Below are 24,751 nucleotides of genomic sequence, written 5' to 3'. Positions count from 1 at the left end.
TCCTTCAGGATTCTGTGTGGAAAATTGCTGCCCCACATCTCAAGCACTAAGCCCAGGACAGACCTGTGCTAGCAGTGCCAGAGGAACATCTATCAGGTCTTCAGATCAGCCATTCTGCCAGAAGCTGTTAAGTCAGCCAAGCTGAAGAAGCAAGAGCAGCATCTCCTGCTTGATCAGAGTGAGCGGTCTGTCTACCGGAAGATGGTTGCTGACTGCAAGACCACCTGAGAAGACCTGCAGTTGTCTCTGGGGGCCCCTACTGAACTAGCAAGCAAAGACATTAGGATGCATTATAGCTTTGATTTTGCTCAACAAGTCAGCAACATTTCCTCCGTTATACTGATTAATTAAGGACATAGATTTTTTCAGTGTATATCTATCACCAATATTGTTATTGTTCTTGTACATACTGTGTATTATTTTATTTATATTGACACTATCTATTTCTGATATAGCTACTATGCAAGTAACCATATGGCTGTATCGTTTTCATCTTCTGCAGAGACACATACAGTACATGTGGCTGGGGGTTACAGCATTCCTTTCACATGACCCATCATTTTAGACAAGTGTGTCTGGGTAAGTGGCATCTAACATTTAAACAATATTTGTATCTGGACACTTTCTGTTTACCTCAATTTTTTCCTTATTGTAGGCTACTACTTTTACCACTTTTAGTCTTCATCTTTACTACACTACTCACTGTTTAGCACATGATCTTAGTTAGATGTGAATCCTTAAAGAGATGGATTGGGCTGATTTAAGAGGGTGTGAACAATGCTGAATAAGTGTAGACAAATGAGAGCTCTCCAGTAGATACAGTACCAAAACATTCAACGGCCATTTTCTGAAAAATGAGTTTACAAGTTTATCAACTTTCAAAGCAGAATTACTTGCCCATTGTTCCTCAAATGCAGTGTATGATATACCATTTTGTTGCTCTGAGTCTCTACCTTATCCAATGTATGAAACACAATTTCAAATTTTGCTACGTAAGACCGATTTGAGCCGGTCAGTCACAAATGGGGCCTAATTAGACAATAACAATTTAGTCTTTCCAGTGAGATACTAACTTGCTTGAACAAGATACTAAGGGTTTCGGGGCTTCTGGACTCATCTTTATCAAGGGTTCCAATAATTTCCCTGACTGTAGGTTTCAAAACAATTAATTGCATCAACTACCAAATAAATCATTTCTAATTATATGATATGTGACATGTTGATATAGGTACTAACATATACAATTCAAGTAGGAACTATGCAAATCTCTCTTATTCCAAACATTGTAGCTGCTAAAGAAAGGCAAACTCATTCAGCAATATTTATAAAAATATATTTCACAAAGTAGGAAACAATACAGGGTATCTTAGATTACATTACAGGGAGTGAATACTTAAACATACACATTTATAAGCATTAAAGCACAGTAGAAAATATGATCTGCATGTTACACTATTTCATATATATTGTTAAGTCTACTGAGAACTGCCATATACTGTATCAGTACAAATTGAGTATGCACGCAGCTGTAGTGCCATTTTAGATTCTCATGTGCAAGAGCTAACGTGCATAGACAAAACCTACCACCTCAATGAAAGCTACGGATATTATCAGTAACTATGTACATGTATTTTTTGTCTAATAATATACAGTGTAGCACAATATGCAAGAGCCTGTATTTTATTTTTATGGGTTTTGTTACCAGTGGTTCCTAAATGAAATTGAAAATTGAGGGGTCGAATATTCACATCAATTAAATTATCCCAGCTATTGTGCTTAAATGGTCACTGGTAACTCTGTATACAGAATAATGATAAACAGTATACATTTTGTATGGGTAAAAGTTACCTTTCCATCCAATATTTTACTTTTCAGTAATTCCTGTTCTCTGTATACTTTATTAACAGCAATATCTAAACAACAAGTTCAGCTGTGATGAAATAGCTTCAGCGGTGGAAAGAACAGTTGAGAAAAGGGATCATTCTAAACTCTCACTCACTTATAACCTGAAGCACAGAAACAAACGCAAATAAGAACAGATATATAAAAAACGAATCATACAACGATAATGAAGAATCAAGACGATCATTTTCAAAAAACATTTGAATACAATTGCATTTAATGCTTGCTTCTGTAAAAAGAAGGCCTCAAAGTTTCTACATTTCTCTTTTTTTGTCTTTCGCTTTAGTCTTTTATAGGCTAATAATATTTGCAAACCACACTTGGAGCGTGTAATTACAAATAGTTGTATAAAGCAAGCTGTCTGGCTCAGACAGTTTATAAATGTGGCCACCTGGTATCAAATGATATCTAAACAAATTCATTTTAAAGCCAATATTGTAGTGGTTCTCATTTTGCTTTTTCAAATCATACATACATTCAACATTGTATTGTAGACCAAATATTGCTTTTTCTTTTAGTTTCCTATTTTATCTCGGATTATCTGGGTGGTGGGTAGAGGTCTGAGATGAGGGCCACTCAGTAGTACAATTGTTCTGTGGTTGAATCTCCATGTTGTCCAAGAAGGCTGTAAAACGTCACACAATCCCTCTATTCTTTCATCAGGCAACTACCAAGAATCCAGGCCTTTATGCTTCTGGCAGTCACAGAGAATGACAAATACCCAAAATACTGCTAGACACTCCACAACGGAATCTAAATTACACTCCACAAGAATCCTAGACCTCCTAATATATCGACATTGTTAAGTTTGGCTCAACAATACAAAGCGCTTAACGTGATAGATGATGAACGCTATACTTCACTCTAAGAGTACAAAAGGTGGCCCCCTTTTTTAAACAGCTGTTTCTATAAGCCGGCAAACCCTAGCATAATACACAAGTATGTGGACAAAATCAAAGGGTATCTGCTGATCAAAGGTCAAGTCTCCTTATCACTTTCACCCACTGAGTAGAGCTCCCCAAGTCTTCTGAAACGCGGACCCCACTCTCTGAGGTAGTCATAGTTCTGGTCTGAGTCTGAGGACGCAGTCTCGAGGGAGCTCAGAGACCCAGCAATGGAGCCCCGGCCCTCATAGCCATAGATCTGAATTGAGTCGTAGGGAGGGGCTGTGGGGTCGTTGTCCGCCTCGTGGAGTCTGACATTGATGAACTCATCCACGTCCACACCGTTAGGGCCACCACTCTGCCTTGGCATGAACTGCAGGTCTGGCTTGATATCCTTGCGGGGCAGGTAACCATTGATTCCATCAGGGTTCTGCAGTGTGGCAATGTCGAAGGCCTCAGTGTCTTCTTCTCCACCCCCCTCATCGTCATACCGGATGATGTTCTCCCTCACATCTTCGTCATCTTTGATGATAAGTGGCTTGTTCTTGTGTCTTCTCAGCGTCACAAACAGCACCACTATAACTGCCGAAAAAGAGGACATGTCAAAGTCATGTGCTCTCACAGAGACAATGTTTGTAGATTTTTGTTACATGTCTATTTTTCAGATGTAATCAAATAGCATTAAGTATCAGTATTATCTTACCTAAAAGTAGTATTATGCAGGCCAGAATGGCAATCAAAGCTCCCATGCTGAGGCCAATGGGTAGGACATAGGCCTCCACGTTGCATGACTGGACTATTCCCTCCCTGCTGCATCCACACACCCGGATGGTCAACGTGTTAGTGCTGCTCATTGGAGGATTTCCATTGTCAGTCACAATTATGGGCAGGAAATACATCTCCTGTTTCTGGCGCCGGAAGGTGTCATGCTTGGCTAAAACACTGATGGAGTTGTCTGTGGGGAGAGAAAGTAGTTGTAAAAAAAAAACTAGCTTCTGCTGTGTAAGACCATGTTTTTTCATAGAGTGACAAACCAAAATGTTTTGCAATCCAGTAAAAAATGAAAAAATGAAATGAGGTTGAGGTGATGACACTAGAAAAACAGCAGTTGCACTGGCTGCCAAGTGGTTTGTGGTCTCAGATGTATATTCTGTTGATGGCTTTCAGTCACCTTCCTCCTCAACATATTCCAATAGCAGAACTCTGTAAGAGATTGAACCCTATTTTGTCATACCCTTACTAAGATGTGGAAATGAAGCGACGTGAGTGTGACACTGACTTAGAAGATGGTACAAGGCAACGCTGAGCGGTGCCAGGGGCTCTTTGATGACACTTCTGTGAGCTCTGTGTTCATTATCTAGCTAATCATATCCACTCACACACATATTGTCAAACACTTTTATTCCTGTTAGAGTCTACTCAAGCCGGTGTAGTAGAAAATATGTTTCTTGTCACATGTTATCACATTAACTTCACATGAGCTCACGTGATCAAATGAAAACGTGTTTTTAGAACACTTCACATGGGAAATGAATAAGGTAAGTTCAATTGTCTACCCTCTGTCTGGGCAGAGAAATGCATGGCAGAGAAACGTGAAACATTAGCAATAAAGCCTAAAGGAAACATGTTGTCCATCACATTGTAACATCTTCATACCAAAAGTGTGAAAAAATGTATAATATTGATTCAACATGTGCTGAACCCTATGTGGCTCTGGTCAACAGTTGTCCAGTATACAGTAAGTCAGTATAAAGAGAGTGTAGAAAACATTAAGAATACCTTCCTAATATTGAGTTGCACACCCTTTGCCCTCAGAACATCCTCAATGTGTCGGGGTATGGACTACAAGATGTCAAAAGCATTCCACGGGGATGCTGGTCCATGTTGACTCCAATGCATCCCACAGTCGTGTCAAGTTGGCTGGATGTCCTTTGGGTGGTGGACCATTCTTGATAAACACAGGAAACTATTGAACGTGAAAAAACCCAGCAGCGTGGCAGTTCTTTACCCTCTCAAACCGGTGCACCTGGTATCTACTACCATACCCCATTCAAAGGCACTTCAATCTTTTGTCTTCCCTATTCACCTTCTGAATGGGACACACACAGTCCACGTCTCAATTGTCTCAAGGCTTAAAAATCCTTATTTAACCTCTCTCTTTCCCTTCATTGACACTGATTGAAGTGGATTTAACAGGTGACATCAATAAGGGATCATAGTTTTTACCTGGTTAATCTGTCTTGTTTTGTAGACTCAGCGTACGTCTGTTGGTAGAGCATTTCACTTACAACGCCAGGGTTTTGGGTTCAATTCCCACAGGAGACCAGTACTAAAAAATATTATTATGTTTGCACTCACTATTGTAAGTCGCTTTAGATAAGAGCATCTGGAAAAATGCTGGTTCCTATCGTGTCAATCTTTAGTGCAATCAATACAGCAGTATTACATTGATCACAATATATACCTGAAAGTTTCTCAGAGGTATTTTAACTTAAGAGTATGAGGTTAAAGCCTAAACAGCTTGTGTGCAGTAGCGTATCCTAGCTGGCTGACCCTGTTCCCTAGCCCTGGCTAACTAACCCTATCCTCTCCACAGCACATTCACTGCAATTAGAGTCATCATCACAAACAAACCAGCACACACAGGTTCAGAAGGTCTACTACTCTTCGCTGGAGTGGCTCTGCCTGCAGTATGCAGATGGAAATAGTCATACACGTGCTGTGCTTATATTTCTCATGTCGAATACTGACAGTTCATAACAGCTAGGTGTAGACTTTAACAAGAACAGTGACTTCTTAAACTATCCCATTTTTGCTGAAAAAATGTGAACGTCAAATTTGTAAAAACCTGTCTCTACTGTTAGCGATAAGTATATATTTGTATTAGTTTGTAGCAGTTTAATTCATATCTTAATGATATCTATAAAAAATATATATATATTGCTTCGATGTTGCCTATGGTTTTTGCATGACAAATTCAGGAACGTATCCTATTTGTCTCCTAATACACCTGTTTCCATGGTGGCAGGTTTCCATTTAGATAAAGAGGCTGGTGCATTTAATGTCCTGATTCTATATTTTCCTTTTACTAACAACTAGACACAGCAGTTCCTCTTGCCTGCAGCCTTCGCATCAAAACAGACGGACAGAACCAGATGAAGATTCTTCGCCCCAAGCTCTTTGAAAACATTACGCAACAACATCAGGATGAGCGTGGGCTCTTCAGTGAGAGTAATGGAAAAGAGCAGGGGAGGGGGAGATAGTAGACCAGAAAGCCTGCTAAACCAATCACCGTATTTAGCAAACAAATGTAGTGCCATCTGCCATGCGGCAACAGCTCTCAGGAAGTCACCCTACATTGAGCTGCAAGACTACCCGCAGACTATTTGGATTCAACTAATTGACTTTCTTTCAAAATCCACTGGGGAGTAAAAGTAGCTGATGACCAGGCTATTGCGCATCTGCTAACTACTGGGTACGGTAATCCAACCAGATTTCATCTTCGATTGGACTAATATGCCGCAGGATAGAAGACATTTTTTTTGTCATTCTCTCTCACGTTCTGTCCTTACCTCCATTGTTTTTTATCGTGAAATTAGGATTGTTTAGCATCTCTGGGATGAGGCGGTATTCAAAGTAGTGTCCCTGTATTGGGTCATCCTTGTCGACAGCACTGACCGTCTGTATCACCTGTGGAAACAGACAGAAAGAGAGGAGCCCAATGCCATTAGAGAGAGAGGTCATCCATTACTTTATTTTTGCCATCACAAAAAGCCTGACCGTGACATTGGCTCAGAGAAAATGACAAATATCCTCCATTCATTCCAGGAATTTGAAATTGTTATATGTGGTGCTGTCTCATCTGGCACACTTTTGGTTCCTGGGTTCATCTATTTATCTGCCATCATAGTTCTTATCAAGCTGTATGTCTGTGATTGATTAGAAACGAAAATTCAGCTATCTTGGTCATTGGTGTGTTTTTATTTTATTGTAGTTGTCTGAATGAATAGGATTGATGTGAAGGAGAATGCAAAGCACTTGTGCAGAATTTTGGCCAGAGATCCATTGTGCCATCTGGAGGAGGACATGAAAGACAATTCTGAATTATGATTCACTCTGATCAATGCTGACTGCTCTCATTTTCCCTCAGTCTCTGTGTGTTGTGTCAGGGGAGGAGTCTCAGAGAAAGGCCACACTCCTGCCTCTGTACTTTCCCATTGAAATAAATAGGCTATAATTCACCATGGGTGATCATTACTGAGGAGATGCAGGGGGAGACAACAATGACAGCCTTGATGAATGCCCCGTACCTGGCCAGGTTTGCCATTTTCACAGAGGAAAGCCTCGTATTCCGTCGCAAACTCTGGGGCGTTGTCATTTATGTCCAGCACTCGGATGGCCACGATAGCCCGTGATATCTGGCTGTGGTTTCCTGATAAACAAAACCCAACATCAGACAATGAATACAATAACATTGGATACTGTACAGCGGGAAATTAAATCCCAGGTAAATTTCATGACCCAGATACATTTTTTTCTGTTATTTTATTTAATTCCCTAGGCTGATAAAGACAGATGAGAAGCCACATCAATCTGAGTTTTAGCTGATATCAAGAATGCAAAACAGGAGTGATGAGAAAAAAAAATCACATTCAAAGTGCTTTTGAAATCCCCTGAACAAGCTCATGTTTTATGCATGAGGGTTAAAAAAAATGCATATTAATGAATCAACGGCAGCAGAAGTCTAAAAAGATAATAAAGGGCCATTTAATTAGATTTGATTTTTATTGGGATTATTCATCGCCTGTAATTGACAGTCCCTTTTGAGATAAATTATTGTATTTAAGTGTTGCAACCACTATCTTGGAGATATTCATTTGGTCCATAGAGCAATAGATGTCGCTCTGGCTGTTGACAACTTTCCTTTCTTTGTATGTTTGTGAGACCATACTGATAGCTAACATTCAAAACAATGATGTACATGATGCATATTGTCACATAAAAAACAGAAAATGTTTTTGATATATGGTTGTGAGATACATGGTTGTGATATAAGCACACCTTTAGCTGACTCACATAATACTCCAGTAGGTGGAGGATTCTACACTTAATTTTAAGAATGCTTCAGGACAAAATGCCCAGAGGTGAGCATAAGAGAGGAGAAAAAGAGTGGGAAACAGAGAGAAACTAAAATAGACAGTTTGCTAGAAGGTGATAGATGGACAGAGTGGGGAAAAAAAAGAAGTGTCCACGTTTTCCTTGTGCTCTGTTAATGTGACTTTCACTCCACCACATCAAGCATTGCCATCTGATTAGTCAGATGTCAACTGGTGCAAGCAGCAGAACGCCACACCGTTTGGGTGGCAAATGACAACGGAATTGGACTGGGAATGCAATTCTTCCTCTTCACGCCAGAGAGGATTCCTGCTTGCCTCCAATCCACAAAGAATAGTAAACAGACATATTTATTTTGGTAAATTTCTATTAAGTGTGTTCAGTGATGCTGCTGTCTTGAGTCACAGTCAGTTTAGCAAAAGTCATGAAAAGCACAGGGAGATGTATAAGACCAGGCTTGACAAAGCTAGCATGAATATCAACAGAGACACATTGCATTTACAGTAACATGCCACGAATGTATGCTCTACAGCATTTTTTTAATGCTTGTGGCAATTAGTGTGTTTCACTTTGATTATGAAAGGTGAGGGACAGCAAGTTACAAGTATTGTACATTTCTCATTCAATAGCTTCAAGGTGTATATGTTATTTCACCGCAACATACAGTCCCCCTGAAACAATATGTATGCAAATATAGTTTTACACATGGTTTGAGTTGTTTGTAGTACTACCTCAAATATGTTGTATAGTCAGTCAGTTTCCTGGATCACAGATGTTGCTGTATCTGTAATGGAAGCTGGCATTGGCGCATACAATGTCGGTATTTTGTCTTTACAACTGTTTATTTGATACTTCTTCAAATGTACTCGCACTTCCACAAATTGACTACTGAGCTGTTTAATTCAATCAAAATTCTGCAGATTAACATATTTTCCACCCCTGTGAATTCAAACTCTAATTATTTGTACCACACTACGGCCATTAACATCAGATAGGTTACAAGTGCGAGACTATTTTATCGAGGATTATGAAAGCCAGTCAGTCCTTTGTCGGAGGCAGCAATGAAGTTGTTCAAACTGTGTTAGTAAACAGATCTGAATGTTCACAAGCAGCTGTCTTCCCCCTGAGTTTACACTTGTCCTTCATCATTTCACTGATTTGAAAGGGAAATTGAATTTAGTTAATTATGTAGTAGACCACAAACAGCGTTTAGAAATATCTATTGGAAATGTTACTTACTGATTTCAGTGGCTGTTACTGTGATGTTGTGCCACATATCTGTCTCTCGGTCCAGCGGTTTGGCCAACGTTATTTTCCCATCATCTACATTAATATTGAACTGCCTCTCCAGATCGGTGTGGCGATCAATAAAGTACCTACAAAAAAAGAGTAAATCGTGAGAAGTTCTACATGCAGCACACAACTAACCGTTCTCGATAATCCCTTGGGTGCACTGACTAATGGAGACGTATCCATCAAGAGGTTCCCGTGGATGAATGTATGGGAAAAACAGTAGGAATTCAATTATAAACAAAGGATTAATTACAGGCCTCAGATTAGCAAGAGAAGACATTAAAGCACAATACGGTTTAGGAGGCTCTTTAAAAACTAAAGTGGACGTGAGTCTGGTTTGGTCTCCAAACAGTGGCTCCTTAATGTTCCCCTCCCTACAAGTAGGTAATTTACTGTTGTTTTATTTCTTTACTTACCCACACACACACATACTTTTTTTCTCTCCACACTATTGGTTAGAGCCTGTAAGTAAGCATTTCACTGTAATGTCTACACCTGTTGTATTCGGCGCACGTGACAAATAACCTTTTATTTTAAATTTTTTGATTAGTGAAGTCTGCAGGGCCCAGCAGGATCAGCACCATCATCCTTCTTTACATTCTCTCCTTTCCTTTTGACTTTACCTTGACCTCGTTTGAAAACTTCACAGGGTTCAATCTAAGGAGGGGTGGGAAAGTCACAAGGTAGAAGGGATACAATGTAAAGTTGCATTTAAATTCAAATCCAAATCGACCAATCCTCGTTTACTCTGATGTCCCTGTACTGTGGATTGAAGCAAGACGGAAGGAGCACTTCAAGGGCAACAACCTTATATATAATTCAACAACCTCACCAATAGCAACAACATGATGAAACATTGACCATTAAAAAAGCCTCAAGTTCATATTTATATGGATTTCTAAAATCATTGTAACTTTAGACCTGGATTTGTCACAATGCATTGTGTGTTGCCAATTCCTCAAACGCTTTCAGAAAGGAACTCTACTTTGTGCATGACACAAGTAATTTTTCCAACAATTGTTTAAAGACAGATTATTTCACTTATAATTCACTGTATCACAACTCCAGTGGGTCAGAAATGTATATACACTAAGTTGACTGTACCTTTCAACAGCTTGGAAAATTCCAGAAAATCATGTCATGGCTTTAGAAGCTTCTGATAGGCTAATTGACATAATTTGAGTCAATTGAGGATGTATTTCAAGGCCTAACTTCAAACTCAGTGCCTCTTTGCTTGACTTCATGGGAAAATCAAATGATATCAACCAAGACCTCAGAAAAAAGTCTGGTTCATCCTTGGGAGCAATTTCCAAATACCTGAAGGTACCACATTCATCTGTACAAACAATTGTACGCAAGTATAAACACCATGGGACTACACAGCCGTCATACCGCTCAGGAAGGAGATGCATCCTGTCTCCTAGAGATTAAAGTATGTTGGTGAGAAAAGTGCAAATCTATCCCAGAACAACAGCAAAGGACCTTGTAAAGATGCTGGAGGAAATAAGTACAAAAGTATCTATATCCACAGTAAAATGAGTCCTATATTGACATAACCTGAAAGGCCGCTCAGCAAGGAAGAAGCCACTGCTCCAAAACCGCCATAAAAAAGCCGGACTACGGTTTGCAACTGCACATGGGGACAAAGATCATACTTTTAGAAAAATGTCCTCTGGTCTGATGAAACAAAAATAGAACTGTTTGGCCATAATGAGGAGGAAAAGGGGTAGGCTTGCAAGCCAAAGAAAACCATCCCAACCGTGAAGCACGGGGGTGGCAGCATCATGTTGTGGGGGTGCTTTGCTGCAGGAGGGACTGGGGCTTTTCACAAAATAAATGGCATCATGAGCACTATGCCAAACTTCACCCAACTTATTGTGGCAAGCTTGTGAAGGGCTTCCCGAAACATTTGAAGCAAGTTAAAAAATTTAAAGGCAATGCTTCAAAATACTAATTGAGTGTAATGTAAACTTCTGACCCATTGGGAATGTGATGAAAGAAATAAAAGCTGAAATAAATCATTCTCTCCACTATTATTCTGACATTTCACATTCTTAAAATAAAGTGGTGATCCTAACTGACCTAATGCAGATCATTTTTTACTAGTATTAAATGTCAGGAATTGTGAAAAACTGAGTTTGAATGTATTTGGCTAAGGTTAATATGAACTTCCAACTTCAACTGTATATGTCTTAAGCTAAAGTGAACATCACTCATTGAATACGGCCGGTGCCGGTAAACTTCTGCAAAGAAGCGAAATGCAATTGTTGCCAGCATAGCTGGTTAGGCTGTTTTCATGTTATCCATAGGTAAATAAATCATCGGCCAGAGCTTCAAGTGTGTGCTCTGCACACTCTGAGGGTGAAAAAAGATGGGTGGGGCTCAAGCTTAAGAGGATGTGAACGATGCTGAATGGGTGTAGACAAATAACTCTTCACCAGATACCAAAACATTCAAAGGCCATTTTCTGAAAAGTGAGTTAACAAGTTTATCAACTTTCAAAGCAGAATTACTGTCCCATTGTTCCTCAGAAATGCAGTATGATATACCATTTTGAGTCTCTACCTTTATCGAATGTAAAAATAAAATAAAAACACAATTTGAAATGTTGCTATATAAGACAGAATCCAGGTGGTGAGTCACATATGCATGTGAATGCATGCATTCATTATTTGAATGCACTCAATGACACACAGAACATACATGTATATCCCTTTGAACTAAATGCCCCTCCCTGTAAACATAGCCCCTCTCAAAGCAAGTCAAAAGTGTGGCCAATGCCTTGCTTTTTCAGTAATCTAATTCTCCAATGTGCTTTGCAAACCTCCTCCAACCACCCTCCCAACCCCATCTCCCTTTACACACGACCTTGGGTCTCATCCTACTTCACTGTGGAACTGCTCATCCCTATCAGCACAGACCTGTTGACAGACCCATGTATTTTCTGCATGAGAAATAGGGGAGAAAAAAAACAACAATGACCAAATAATAATAATAATGAAAGCAACGAGCTAACACAAAATGAAATAAATAAGCCATTGCCGTAGATTCCAACTGTGGGAGATGTATTGAGCCATGACATTTTATTTTTTATTTTTTATGAAATGGTGTAAATCCTCAGACGACAGGCGGGAGGTCCAGGAGGACTCCTCTACAGACGCAGAGCACTTTCAAGACAGGCAGACAGCCCAAACCACCTGGGAGAAGTCTCCAGGAGAAGGAGTGGATTCTAGGCAGGCTTTGACAGCTTCACGTGGAGGGAGACCGACCCTGAAATGTTCTGCCACGTGTCAATCAAACTGACAATGTGATGTGAAAAGAATTAAAGCAAATACAATTATCAGATGTTCCTTGCAAGAGATGGGTGCTGACTGTCAAAGGTGTGAGGATGTGTTTGGGAGCGGACCACTGGATGTGAAAAATACAATGCCGGGAAAGGACGATGCAAATTAGCACCTGATACTTTTCACTCCTTCACTACCTGACTCAAATTACATTGGGCAGCCCTCCCCTAAACACATCTTTCTCATTCAATCATATGACATTTATAACTTTTAAATACTGTCTTAATATTATTTTAGGTTTGAACACTTTGTAAGCTACATTTACTAAGCTGTTCTCCGGGTCACAAACAGGAATGTTATAAGTGATAGTTAAAATGTGCTGGTTATAAAGCCATAAAGCCAGTAATATGTGTGAGTGTGAGACAGAGAACAAATGTATGACATTTCTGTCTTATATAAGGTCAGTAATTCTATTGGGAGGATCACAGATGTAGAACTAATTTCGCTGGCCTCCGCATGCTAACCAGCTCTTTGTAAGGACAGATGTATTCCTGTTTTCCCTGAACATGTCCTGAACTTGTTTCTCGACAAGAAAGTCTACTTGACATTAAATTTACATTCATTTTACATAATCTCTTTTACATGACTCCTTGTATTAACATTTGCAACATGTCAGCTGTCAAGGTAAGTAAATGATGTAGCGGAGCCTGAAGAAAGGCAGACAAGCTTACACAGTCACCTGACAGACCTGGCTCTCATTACCCATAAACTTTTGTAGTCCTATGATCCTCCTCTAAACCCTCAGTGCTGTGTGCATGTCCCACTCAACTCCACCAATGTACAAATGTTTCTCTACATGGTGTTTTGAGCAACTACCTAGGTTAACCATAATGTATTATTAAAAGGCATCATCAATACCAGGTACTGTAATGAGACCCTTGATTGGCTCTTACATTAGCCTTCAAAGCAATAGTGTCCATGTAACGCCCAAGGTCTGGAGCATAATGATAATTCAAGAATAAAATCATATTCACAGAGTATATCAAATCAAATCAAATCCAATTTCATTTGTCACATACACTTGGTTAGCAGATGTTAATGCGAGTGTAGCGAAATGCTTGTGCTTCTAGTTCCGACAATGCAGTAGTAACCAACAAGTAATCTAACTAACAATTCCTAAACTACTGTCTTATACACAGTGTAAGGGGATAAAGGACATGTACATATGCACATAAGGATATATGAATGAGTATGGGAGGATGCTGAAGGAATTGTGTTGCATTTTATGAAGTCCACCTGAAACCTTGTTTGAATGCATAAAGTATAGCTTGAGGGTTGAGGTCTAAGTGAGGAACCAGGCCTTGAGTCATCCTGGTCAGACTGAGAGACTGTGAGTCGTTTCGGTGTGAGAGTGTTTTACTCACAACCTGGATTCAGGGGTAGACGTAACATAGTAAATGTAAATCTGTCTCCCTCCATTCAGTATGATATGTTACATTTCATATGGTGTAAATTTGTGGATGTCCATCATCTATTTCGTATTATAGAATCCAAATGACAATTTGTATGATATGTTCCGAATCGCAATTCGTACAATGTTAATATTTTGCAAAACTTTATGATATGATACCAATACTAATTTATTGTGGCTAGGTTGTTAATGCTAACATTAGCTTGGATGATAATGTTAGCTAGGCTAGGAGTTGGGGACAAGATTAGGGTTTAGGTTAGGAATTAGGTTAAATGGTTAAGGTTATGATAATGGGAAGGGGAATGGTTAGCTAACATGCTAGTAGTTGCAAAGTAGCTAAAAAGTAATAAGTAGTTGCAAAGTTGCTAATTAGCTAAAATGCTAAACTTGTCCGTGATGAGTTTCAAATATGCAACCTCCAGGTTGCTAGACATTCGCATCTACCTGGTTTTGTCTAGACTATGAGATCAGGCTCAGGCTAAGGTTAGCTAAGGCTAACAATGTTCAGCCTATTACCTCTACGATGGTCACAACACTGCTTATTATCACTCCATAGACAGGCACTCTATCCAAAGCATTGTATGTCAAGGATAATGTTTGTCTGGGCATCCTCTGCCTGGTGCTACCTTACAATGAGAATGTAACACTTTGTGGCAACATACAAAGACAGTATGCTAATTACAGCATGATAAAAACAGGATGAGACTTCCATTGGTTGTCTCTTCATGGGGTCTCTGAGAGACAGTACTACGATGACACGTTACCGCATATTCAAAATTACACTTAAAATAATGTAAATAGATCACTTTAAAATGATAGAATCTCAAGGAGAGAAAATAGAAGACTTTACAGAATAGAAGTGACATAAGAGGTAGATTATAGATCTGACACATCATGAAAACCTACAGGGAAAATGTCTTGACTTTTGGTCGAAATATAACTGAAATTGTGAAAATGATGATAATGCCCTTTTAGTGCTCTTGAACAACAACAAAAACCTGCCTACAATTGTATTTGCATATGTATCCTCGTACTTTGTATGTAGGGTAGGTTATAGAGCAGGGATGGGCAATGTTGATGGGGGTTGGGGCATTAGTGTAAGAGCTGTTTGAAAAGACCACCTGAAATTTCAATCTATTTTTTCAATCTAAGTTTTGGCCTACCTGGTGACATCACCAGTTATGCCTGGTGACATAAATCAGATAATAGACAAATAAGAAAGAGAATTCCAAACCCCTCTGCCAATAAAATGTAGTTTTCAGTCCCCCCCCCTACTCAGACCACTCCCAGACAGTCCTTGCAAAATTATTTTTTGAGAAACTGCTATGTCTGACCAATTGAATTTAAAACAATCACAGTAAGGTGCTTCATTGTTACCAATAAACACTTTGATATTGAGATGAAAACTGCTGCATTGGACTTTAACTGAATCCCTACAAATGGAAGGCAAGTTCCCCATCCCTGCTCTAGAGTCTAGACTCTAGATCATGGGTCTCCAACAGGTTGATGACGAGCTACCAGTATCTCTCAGCCCACCCATGAGTAGCTCACAATTCATTGCTCAACTGAGGGACCTTACAGGTAATTGTATGTGTGGGGTACAGAGATGAGGTAGTCATTCAAAAATGAAATACAGAACTCATTCAAAAATGACTACTGCACATAGAGTGAGTCCATGCAACATATTATGTGACTTGTTATTAAGCCGATTTGTGACTCATTTCAGGAAACTAGGCGTATGTTGCACATCACTACTTCACAGGAGCAGCATTTGAATGTAAACATACATTTTTTATCTAAATGCATTTTTGGCAAAAATGTCTTCTGGAACATGTGAACTTTGATGTGCCTTAATAACTAACTTGGATTCCATCCATAAATTGGAATAAAATAGTTAAATTACGAGCCAAGTTGGTTTAGCCATGGAAAAAGTCGGAGACCTTCCGGCTAGCCATGATTAGCTGAGATAATGGATGGGCTGGACATGCCGAGAGATGAGTTTGGATAGGTCTGCCATGTAGAATGCTTCTGTCTATAACGTGAGCTGTTCAGTATGTGTTGACAGTCTTTTCTACCACGCCGTTTTTGAAAGATAAAATGTTAGCCATCAAGAACTACAAAAATGTTGCTACTTTTCTCAACAACATTGACGCCCTGAATTTAGCAGGCTCGATCGACAAATCAGTTGGAAAAAGTGATGGGCAACTTTATGCACACGCCACGGTCAGTGTGACCCGGAGTGACCTGATACAACGCTGGCCAAACAAGATGTAGCTACAAACAAAACTGAGTTAAATGCTTCCAGTCTGCCCTGAAGCTTTCATCCATGTATACGGGTAAGGGTCTAGCTACATTTTCAGATATAAGTTTCAGAAAGTCGTTTTTATTGCAAGTTAAAGCTAGCAAACGTTAGCTTGCTGGCTTGCTAGCTGACGTTACGTGTATGATCTGTGTAGTAATATTATTTGAATCAGAAATCAATGTGCATTGCTAGTTATAGCCTAATGTTTACTAGCTAATATTGAACCTAGTTTGTTAGCTTTAGCTACCTGCAGATTCATACTACAGCTATTACAATATTTGTCTTGTATAAATTGGGATTATTTCGGTTCATTGTTTAGCTAGCTAGCTAGGTAGCTAGCTATATGTCTAAACGAAAGACCCCACTTCGGCCCGATTATTACATGACCCATCCAATTAGCCAGGTGTGGCATGGGGGTGTTTATAGCATTTCCAACCCATGACCCGTCAATTTAGACAATTGTGTCAGGAAAGTGTCATCTAACAATTCTAAAATATTTATTTAAAAAATTTCTGGACACATTCTGTTTTTGATATTGCTACTATGCAAATAACAACTTCACTATACCGTTAAGCATAAGCATAGACTTTTTTTTACATAGGGTGTGTTTACCACATGGCCTCACATCCTTAAAAATATGGGTGGGGCTAATGCTTAAGAGGGTGTGAACGATGCTGAATGGGTGTCGACAAAGAGGAGCTCTTCAGTAGGTGAACCAAAAATATTCAAGGGCCATTTTCTCAAAAGTGGGTTTATCAACTTTCAAAGCATAATTACTTTCCCATTGTTGATTACCTGCTGTGTATTATATACTACTTGTATCCAATGTGAAAATAAAAAAAAACACAATTTCAAATGTTGCTACATAAGACCAAATCAAGGCGGTCATTCACATTTTTACTCCTGAAACTCCTTATTTAGGCTTGCCATAACAAAGGGGTTAAATACTTATTGACTCAAGACATTTTAACTTTTCATTTTTAATGAATTTGTTAACATTTCAAAAAAAATAATTCCACTTTGACATTATGTATTATGTATGTATTAAATAGTGTGTGTAGGCCAGTGACACAAAATCTAAATGTAATTCATTTTACATTCGGGCTGTACCACAACAAAATGTGGAAAAAGTCAAGGGGTATGAATACTTTCTAAAGCCGCTGAAGCCACAATTGGCTTGAAAAGCCAAACGTAACAAAATATCTGCCTATTTATATCCATTATTATTGCCCATGTAAGTCTGTTAGCCATAATGGTATCTGTCTTCTGGGTAGACAGCAATAATTTCCCAAAAACCTTCTCAGTAAAATGTTTACGACAACGTAGGCTTACCTGGCAGAATTATATCCTGATTATTTGTATCAATCTCATGTCATGACATAATGCAGCAGCAAAAACATCGCTTAGACCAGCACATTCCTCTTTCTAAAGGTGTATGACACTCAAAAAGTATATTCTGATGGGATTTAAGCATTGACATGGACTCCCAACATCCAATTTCATTGTTTCTCTATGAGTAATTCAAAAATGTGAGAGAAAAACTGAAAAAAATCCCAAACCAGCTAAATTAAAAGTGAGAAAATGTATGATTAGCTCGCGACATGTTTCATAATTTAAAAGTAGCTCTCATGCTTGAAAAGGTCGGAGGCCCCTGGTCTAGGCGATCCTATCTGCCAACCAGGGCTGTGTATGTACATATATTAGCATTTGTGTCAAGAAGACATGATCAGACTGAGCATTTCAATGGCCGCTCAGGGGAAAAAATGATAAATATTTTGGAAATTATTTTCATGAAATAAACACACACAGTGATTTATTAGACATACAGTGATGAATAATAATTTGAAAAAGACTGCATGGGGCTTTAAAGGTACATTCCATCTTGCTGTGGAGCAAATGATCAGTATTGGGAAACAACACAAGATGGCAGGAACATCTCAAGCTGTGTAAGAGCCATTCCCTTCCTCTCCTTAACAGAATGCCTTTACTGTTGAATGCCTTCATTGACATTGGCAGACATGGGAAGCAATGTGACATTAACCACTTACGTACAGAAAATCACTACTTTCCTCTGGCTCCAAACTCTTACAGCCTCCAAGTAGGTTCCGTAAAGCGTCCTCTAACTCTGATTGCTTGAAAGCTTTCGGACAGCCTTACAAACACTGGCATAATATCCTACAGCCTCAATTCACTTATCGAAATGTGTAATCTTATCCACAAAATATTAAATACATGAAGTGCTCTTTCATTCAAAACAGAAAACAAGGAATTAGAAAATAAACATCAAAAAGTATATTTTCAAATGAGAAAGTCCAGATTGAAAAAACAACCTAATACATCATTACACAGAAAAAAATGTGATTCCTAATAATAATAATTCCTAATTGCCAGTCTGAGGTGTCAATATAGTACAATATAGTATGTTTATGACAATTATTTGAATCAATTGGACAGACATGTTCACATACAAATGAAAAAGGGCAGTGCTTATCACACATCGATCAGCAGAATAATATATACCACATATCTACACACTACACACATCAATAAATACGCACGCGCAGCACAGTGATAATGAAAAACTTTGGGAAAATGCAACATAAAAGAACATTGGGGCCACGGAAGAAGAAAAAAACGAAGGAAAAGGAAAAGGGACACCCAAACATGAGAACAGGTTACATTATATTGGTATGCCTATTTTATTTTTTAAATTATGAAGATGGAACCAGGTTGAATTCCCCTTCTTTGGCAATAGCCAATAAATGATTCCCAGCTCACACTCTGTTCACCATGAAATTACACAACCTGTTGAGTGTTGTCCGGGGAAAGCGGCAAGTCACTGGAGAATTAATGAAATGACGTAGTGGATGGAGAGAAATTGCCTGTATAACCTATACAAGGTGCCCTTGTGAAATGTCTAAGAATAAGTCACACAACTGAAACGCAGCAGACAAAGTCACCACTAAGAGAAGTTCTTTCAAGTTTACGACATTGTGGTCCTAAGGAAACAAGGGCAGCCATCGGCTCACATTTAAACTCCAAAGGAACATGCACAATGGCAAGACTATATTTTAAAAATATATATGTGATTCCATGGCACACCGCACTCCTTATATGGGTGGGTAAACAATAAAGTAAACAAGTATTTGGTGAAATGAGGTTGTGAATAGCATCTTGTTTCTTACCTGACTAGACTGCCAGTGACATCAGGATCGCGGGCTGTGACTGTTCCTATAACCGTGTTGATGGGGGCATTCTCGTCCACCTGCAGGACAAATGTGGGCTTGGAGAAGACAGGGGGTTCATCTGAATCTTCCACTGCAATCTTCACCGTGGCTGTATCTTTGAAGGAGGCACCACTGTTGGGATCAAATCGAATGTTGGCCGCCTCCACCTTCAGTGTATATGACTTTTTAGTCTCGAAGTTCAGGGGCTGTGGAAAATGACAGAAACAAATACCTTTCACTGATGTCCAAAGCAGCGAGAGAAAAAAATTGCACCTGATGTGGATGGAGAAGAACTTTCGGAGTTGAAATGTAATAGTGTGATCTCTGATCCTATCAAAAACATTTAAGGAAAGAATCCAAGCACAGGGTGGAACAACATTTGTAATTATTAGCAATAACCACAATCTCACCTCAAGTAATCCATGTGTTACCACATCTGCTCTAGGTTAGAATAAAGCTGTAAATAAGATTAATCTAATCTGGTATCACACCAATCTGGTTCAAATGTGTTAGGAAATCATTAAAATAATGTTATTTGTAGGTTAGTGCTACCTGAAAATATAATTTTGTTGGTAGTGCACAATAACACTGTTACAAAATTATTGCCGGCAATCATTTGAAGGATAGCAATTATTGAGGCATTATCATCACATGAATAGAAGTGGATGTGTATTCAGGAATTCTAACATAATAATGACATTTCCTAGGGGGAATTGCATACCTATGAGTGCTTCTGTGGCAAGAAACGTACCCCTGAAATTACAGATGGTCTCTTTCCTATTTCACAAGGACATTAAGAACCAATGTCCACTACTTTTTTAGACATCATTGAATATTTGCAACATGTAAAAACACCACAATTTAACTCTCTGGTGTCTTAGCAGCCATCCCAGACTCTCACAATTGTATTTTGAATCACCTCTGGCCACTCTTATAATACTCAAATAATGGGATCAAGTCACTTCCAGGCTCAAAAACCAGGATTTATAGGGAAATCAAAACTGGGCCTTGCCGCTTGAGGGGATCTGAGTTGGCTTTGGGAATGAGAGGGGTTAGCAGAGGGATCAAAAAATGTATTCCAGCTTTTCACAAAGAAATAAAAAGAATCCAATGGTCCCCTAGGCTGGGTCGGGCCAGCGCTGGGGCAGTGCCGGCAGCAGGCCCAGCTGTGAGAGAAAAGCAGCTGGGGACGGGGACTGACAGGGGGCTTTGAAGTCCACACGTCTGGCGTCAGGGCACCCGTATGGAGAGGGCCCTGCAGCCCAGTCTTCTGCTGTCTGAGAAGCTATTTGGAGCATTTTCATTATTAAACGCCCTTCCTCTCTCTTCTCTCCCCACCTTCTTCTCCTCCTCCTCTATGTTCAGAGGAGTGAACAGCTGGACCAGGAGCAAACATTGGTTTCAAAGGATTCCATCTTAATACCAAGTATAAAGGAGCCCAGGGCTAAAAGTGTACAGGGGTCAATTGTCATATTGATTACACCGCAGTTAAAGAAAGGAATACCACAATAGTCAAACTATTCAGCTCCATTTCCTGATCACCTCTATTCTGTTTTTGTATTCGATTAACAACAACAATTAACAAGACTCCATACTGCATTGCTGTTATATTTCTACTTTTAAAATGTTATGCATAATTGACCATGCCTTAAAACAAAGCAGTATGTTCATTTTTTTTGTCTCTTAACACTGGTATGCTCGTTTCAACAAGCAACTCTACCTCGACAGTTTTACCTCAGAATAGAACTTTGAAGATAGTATTCCTATTCGCATCCTCTCAAATGATCCTCAATGACATCTGACCTCTCCACTGAGTCAGCCATATTTGAATTGGCCCTCTATGCCACTCTGCCATTACTCATTGTTTTGGGGGAGGTCAATTCATGCAGCACTTGACTCTCTATAATCCGGAGAGCAGCACTTTGGTTTTCATATTGATGGAACATGGTAGTGGAAGCGTTAGACCGGCTTGTGTTGCTACAGTATGTGCACATGAAGATGGGGCAGCTTTTTACTCCATTTTCCCCATGCTTGCCCCTTGTTGATGTCCCCACCTTAGAGCCCTCCTGTGCCATGCATCAAATTCCCATGAGCCTCAGGATAGGATCTGTATGTATACACACAGGCCATTTAGAGACATCAAAGTTCAGTGCTGGCTGGTGGAGGAAGCAGAACTTCCCACTAACATCCCCCGATAGGCCTGAGGGGTGGAAGATAAAAAGCTTAGACCCAAAACAACAAAGCCACTTCCTAGTTTGTGTTTCTGCAGTCATGTTTAGATCAATATTTTTTAACCTTGCCGCAAAGAATCTTTAATAATTTGCACTTGGTATTTGACAGCATTTTATTGAGCTATTTTTGTTGCTGTGGGTGTGGTTGTGCTATTTGCTCCATTTCATCCTTTGTTATTCCACATTGGCTAAGAAAAACTCTACAAGCTGGTACAACAGGGCTCTGAAACCAAGAATATGTTGTTCAGAGTGCGGAACGGAAGCAGAAATACCAGTTCTGCTAAAGTAATCTGAACTTCACCATCTGGAGATGTAGAGGTGAGAAGAGAGTAGGCAGTTGACTTCCTGTTTTTCACATGCAATCTCATCCATCATGCTATTAGCAATGCAGGCAACAGATTCCAGGCCAAGTATACGAGAATAAAGTGACGAGGCAGAGCAACAGCACTGCTGTCACTATGAAATACTAGAGGGAAGTATCTCAAAGGTCTTATTGATCATGTCTAGTTTGTTCTCAAGCCGTCTGTTTTGTTTAGTAGAGTATAATCTATTCAAGGCAGATCATCAGAAAAAAAATATTATTTCATTTCATCCAATAGCTTGTTCATAGTTACAGGAAGACACAGTGGATGTCCTAATGTGATGTCATTTAGAATCCAAAACGCAATGACATACTATCGCGCATGAATGATCTATAGCTCTAACTCTAGACATTAAACTAACCGTGAGTCAAGACGTGGGCACACATCCATCACTCATGTATACACTTGAATACTTCAGGCCTGAAGTAGTTCCTTCTTCTATCACCGCAGTTCTACAGAAAATGTGTGATAATTTGTAAGTCGCTCTGGATAAGAGCGTCTGCTAAATGACTTAAATGTAAATGTAATACTGTATATTGCTGTGTAACAGTACACATTTAGATTGCTGGAGGCAAACATGACATATCATTTGTTTTCCCTTTCGTACATTTAATCATCTACCAAATCAACAGTGTACATTTGGTAGCTGTTGTTGATATAGTCTTATAGATCAATTCAATGGTGCATTAATGGGGGTCGCCATCTTTATGCATCTTCGCCATTGAAACTGCTTTGCATGATATATGTAGCACAATAGCATTTTTTTCCCCATGGTCAATTTAAATGAAATCATTCTAGATATACAGTTCTGACCTGTAGCCTGTGTGAACAACCTTCCTCCTTTGATACCCCGTCTTGCAATCTAGTATTTGGGCCTTGTTTAAGTTGAAGCTGTTAAAGATATGAAGTGGTTGTTGGTGGAACCCTAGGGCAAAGCAGTTTGCATCAGGTCCTTACCTTCTTCAGACGAAGGATCCCCTCTTGAGTCTGGGCATCTGTAGTGATCTCGAAGACGTCCTTCTCATCACCGTCAATGATGTTGTACGTTGATTTGGCGTTCTCGCCAATGTCCCTATCATTTGCCTTTACCTTGCCACCAGGTTGACCAATGCCAAGCTCCTCTGGGATCACAAACTCGTACAGACCTGAAGAATTGGACACCATGATTATTTCACCCTAACAGTAGATGTTTCCTTATCTATGCATCTATATAACTAGTACAATTCATGAAAAAACACAACGCAGCAAAACACCAACTAATACATTCAGATTTGCCGATGATGGGTTCTAACTATAGTGTATGGAGAGAGAATCGGACATTTTGTTTACTTTTTGAGAACTTTGGCGGGTTATCGTTGACATCTGTTAGTGTGACAGTAACTGTTGTTGTCCCTGACAACCCTCCCATATGACCACCCATGTCTTTTGCTTGAATGACGACCAGGTACTCCTCTCGCATCTCTCGATCCATCCCATGTAAAGCAATTTTAATGATCGCTGAAAGCAAAAAAAAAATGACCATCAAATACATTGTTATTGCAAAAAAATCAACATACACATAAATGAACAGAATGGGGTATACAAAAGCATTCATAACACTTGACATGATTGCTTCACTGCACCTTTAAGAGTGTTGCAGTATCCTTCATTACAACCTTTAAGCATTTATTTTATTAAACAGTGGTGGAATTTCTGACAGAACACCTGGAGAGAAGCTCTGATCCTGTGGTTAGCATTGCAAATCAATGTGTTTGATTGCTGAAGTGTTGTACTGCTGTCTGCGAGTAATTTGTGCTCTGATTGAATGGAAATTACGTGGTCCAGGTGCGTAATGCACCCTGAAAATCTGAAGGGACACCAAGTACATGAGGATGGCTGGGGGGTGGAGAATTTAGCTTTTTTTAACAGCTGAAACCATTTTTACCTGAAATCTAGAGTCATCATTTTTATACTTAATTGTATGTAAAAAAAAATATATATATTTTTTTAATTTCTGCACATCTAAGCATACCTTTTGAGCTGTCTGTATCCTCCTGACTGGTGGTTCAATTTTTAAAAAATAAGCTAAATATGATTCTCTGCATCTCTGTAAAAGATTCAATGTCTTATTCAGTGCATTTAGTATTTTGCTTGCTTTTCTAAAGTCTACCAACCTTGCCAGCAGGCATGCCAGCTAAGATAGTTAGACAGGCTAGCTGCTCTAACTTGATTGATAGCCTGACATGTCTTTGTGGTAGCTAGTTATGGGAGATTGGGAACCTATCTGGCATAGCTAAAGCCAATATTATAAAATTGCTAAGTGGCTTTTTGTATTACAGAGAATAAAAAATATACAGTACCAGTCAAAAGTTTGGACACACCTACTCATTCAAGGGTTTTCTTTATTTTTACTATTTTCTACATTGTAATAGTGAAGACATCAAAACTACATCAAAACTATGAAATAACACACATGGAATCACCTAGTAACCAAAAAATTGTTAAACAAATCTAAATGTATTTTAGATTTTAGATTCTTCAAAGTAGCCACCCTTTGCCTTGATGACAGTTTTGCACACTCTTGGCATTCGCTCAACCATCTTCACCTGGAATGCTTTTCCAACAGTCTTGAAGTAGTTCCCACATGTAATGAGCAATTGTTGGCTGCTTTCCTTCACTCTGTGGTCCAACTCATACCAAA

General features: G+C 39.3%; 1 protein-coding gene across 1 annotated transcript in view; it reads right to left on the bottom strand.

Moving 5' to 3' along the window:
- Positions 1-1,319: 1,319 nt before the first annotated feature.
- The window catches only part of LOC124033855 (cadherin-8-like), a 78,861-nt gene continuing 55,429 nt past the window's right edge, over positions 1,320-24,751 (bottom strand). The window contains exons 5-12 of the mRNA XM_046346225.1: positions 23,401-23,568; positions 23,029-23,216; positions 19,437-19,684; positions 9,141-9,277; positions 7,097-7,218; positions 6,359-6,476; positions 3,490-3,741; positions 1,320-3,368 (exon numbers count right to left, since the gene is read on the bottom strand). Of these exons, the coding sequence (XP_046202181.1) occupies positions 2,881-3,368; positions 3,490-3,741; positions 6,359-6,476; positions 7,097-7,218; positions 9,141-9,277; positions 19,437-19,684; positions 23,029-23,216; positions 23,401-23,568 (1,721 nt within the window). The 3' untranslated portion in view covers positions 1,320-2,880. The remainder of the gene's footprint in view (positions 3,369-3,489; positions 3,742-6,358; positions 6,477-7,096; positions 7,219-9,140; positions 9,278-19,436; positions 19,685-23,028; positions 23,217-23,400; positions 23,569-24,751) is intronic.

This window comes from Oncorhynchus gorbuscha, linkage group LG04, assembly GCF_021184085.1.
Source record: "Oncorhynchus gorbuscha isolate QuinsamMale2020 ecotype Even-year linkage group LG04, OgorEven_v1.0, whole genome shotgun sequence".
In the NCBI taxonomy this organism is placed as follows: Eukaryota; Metazoa; Chordata; class Actinopteri; order Salmoniformes; family Salmonidae; genus Oncorhynchus; species Oncorhynchus gorbuscha.
Note: the sequence above shows the minus strand (reverse complement) of the source record. Positions and strands in the feature narration are given on the sequence as shown.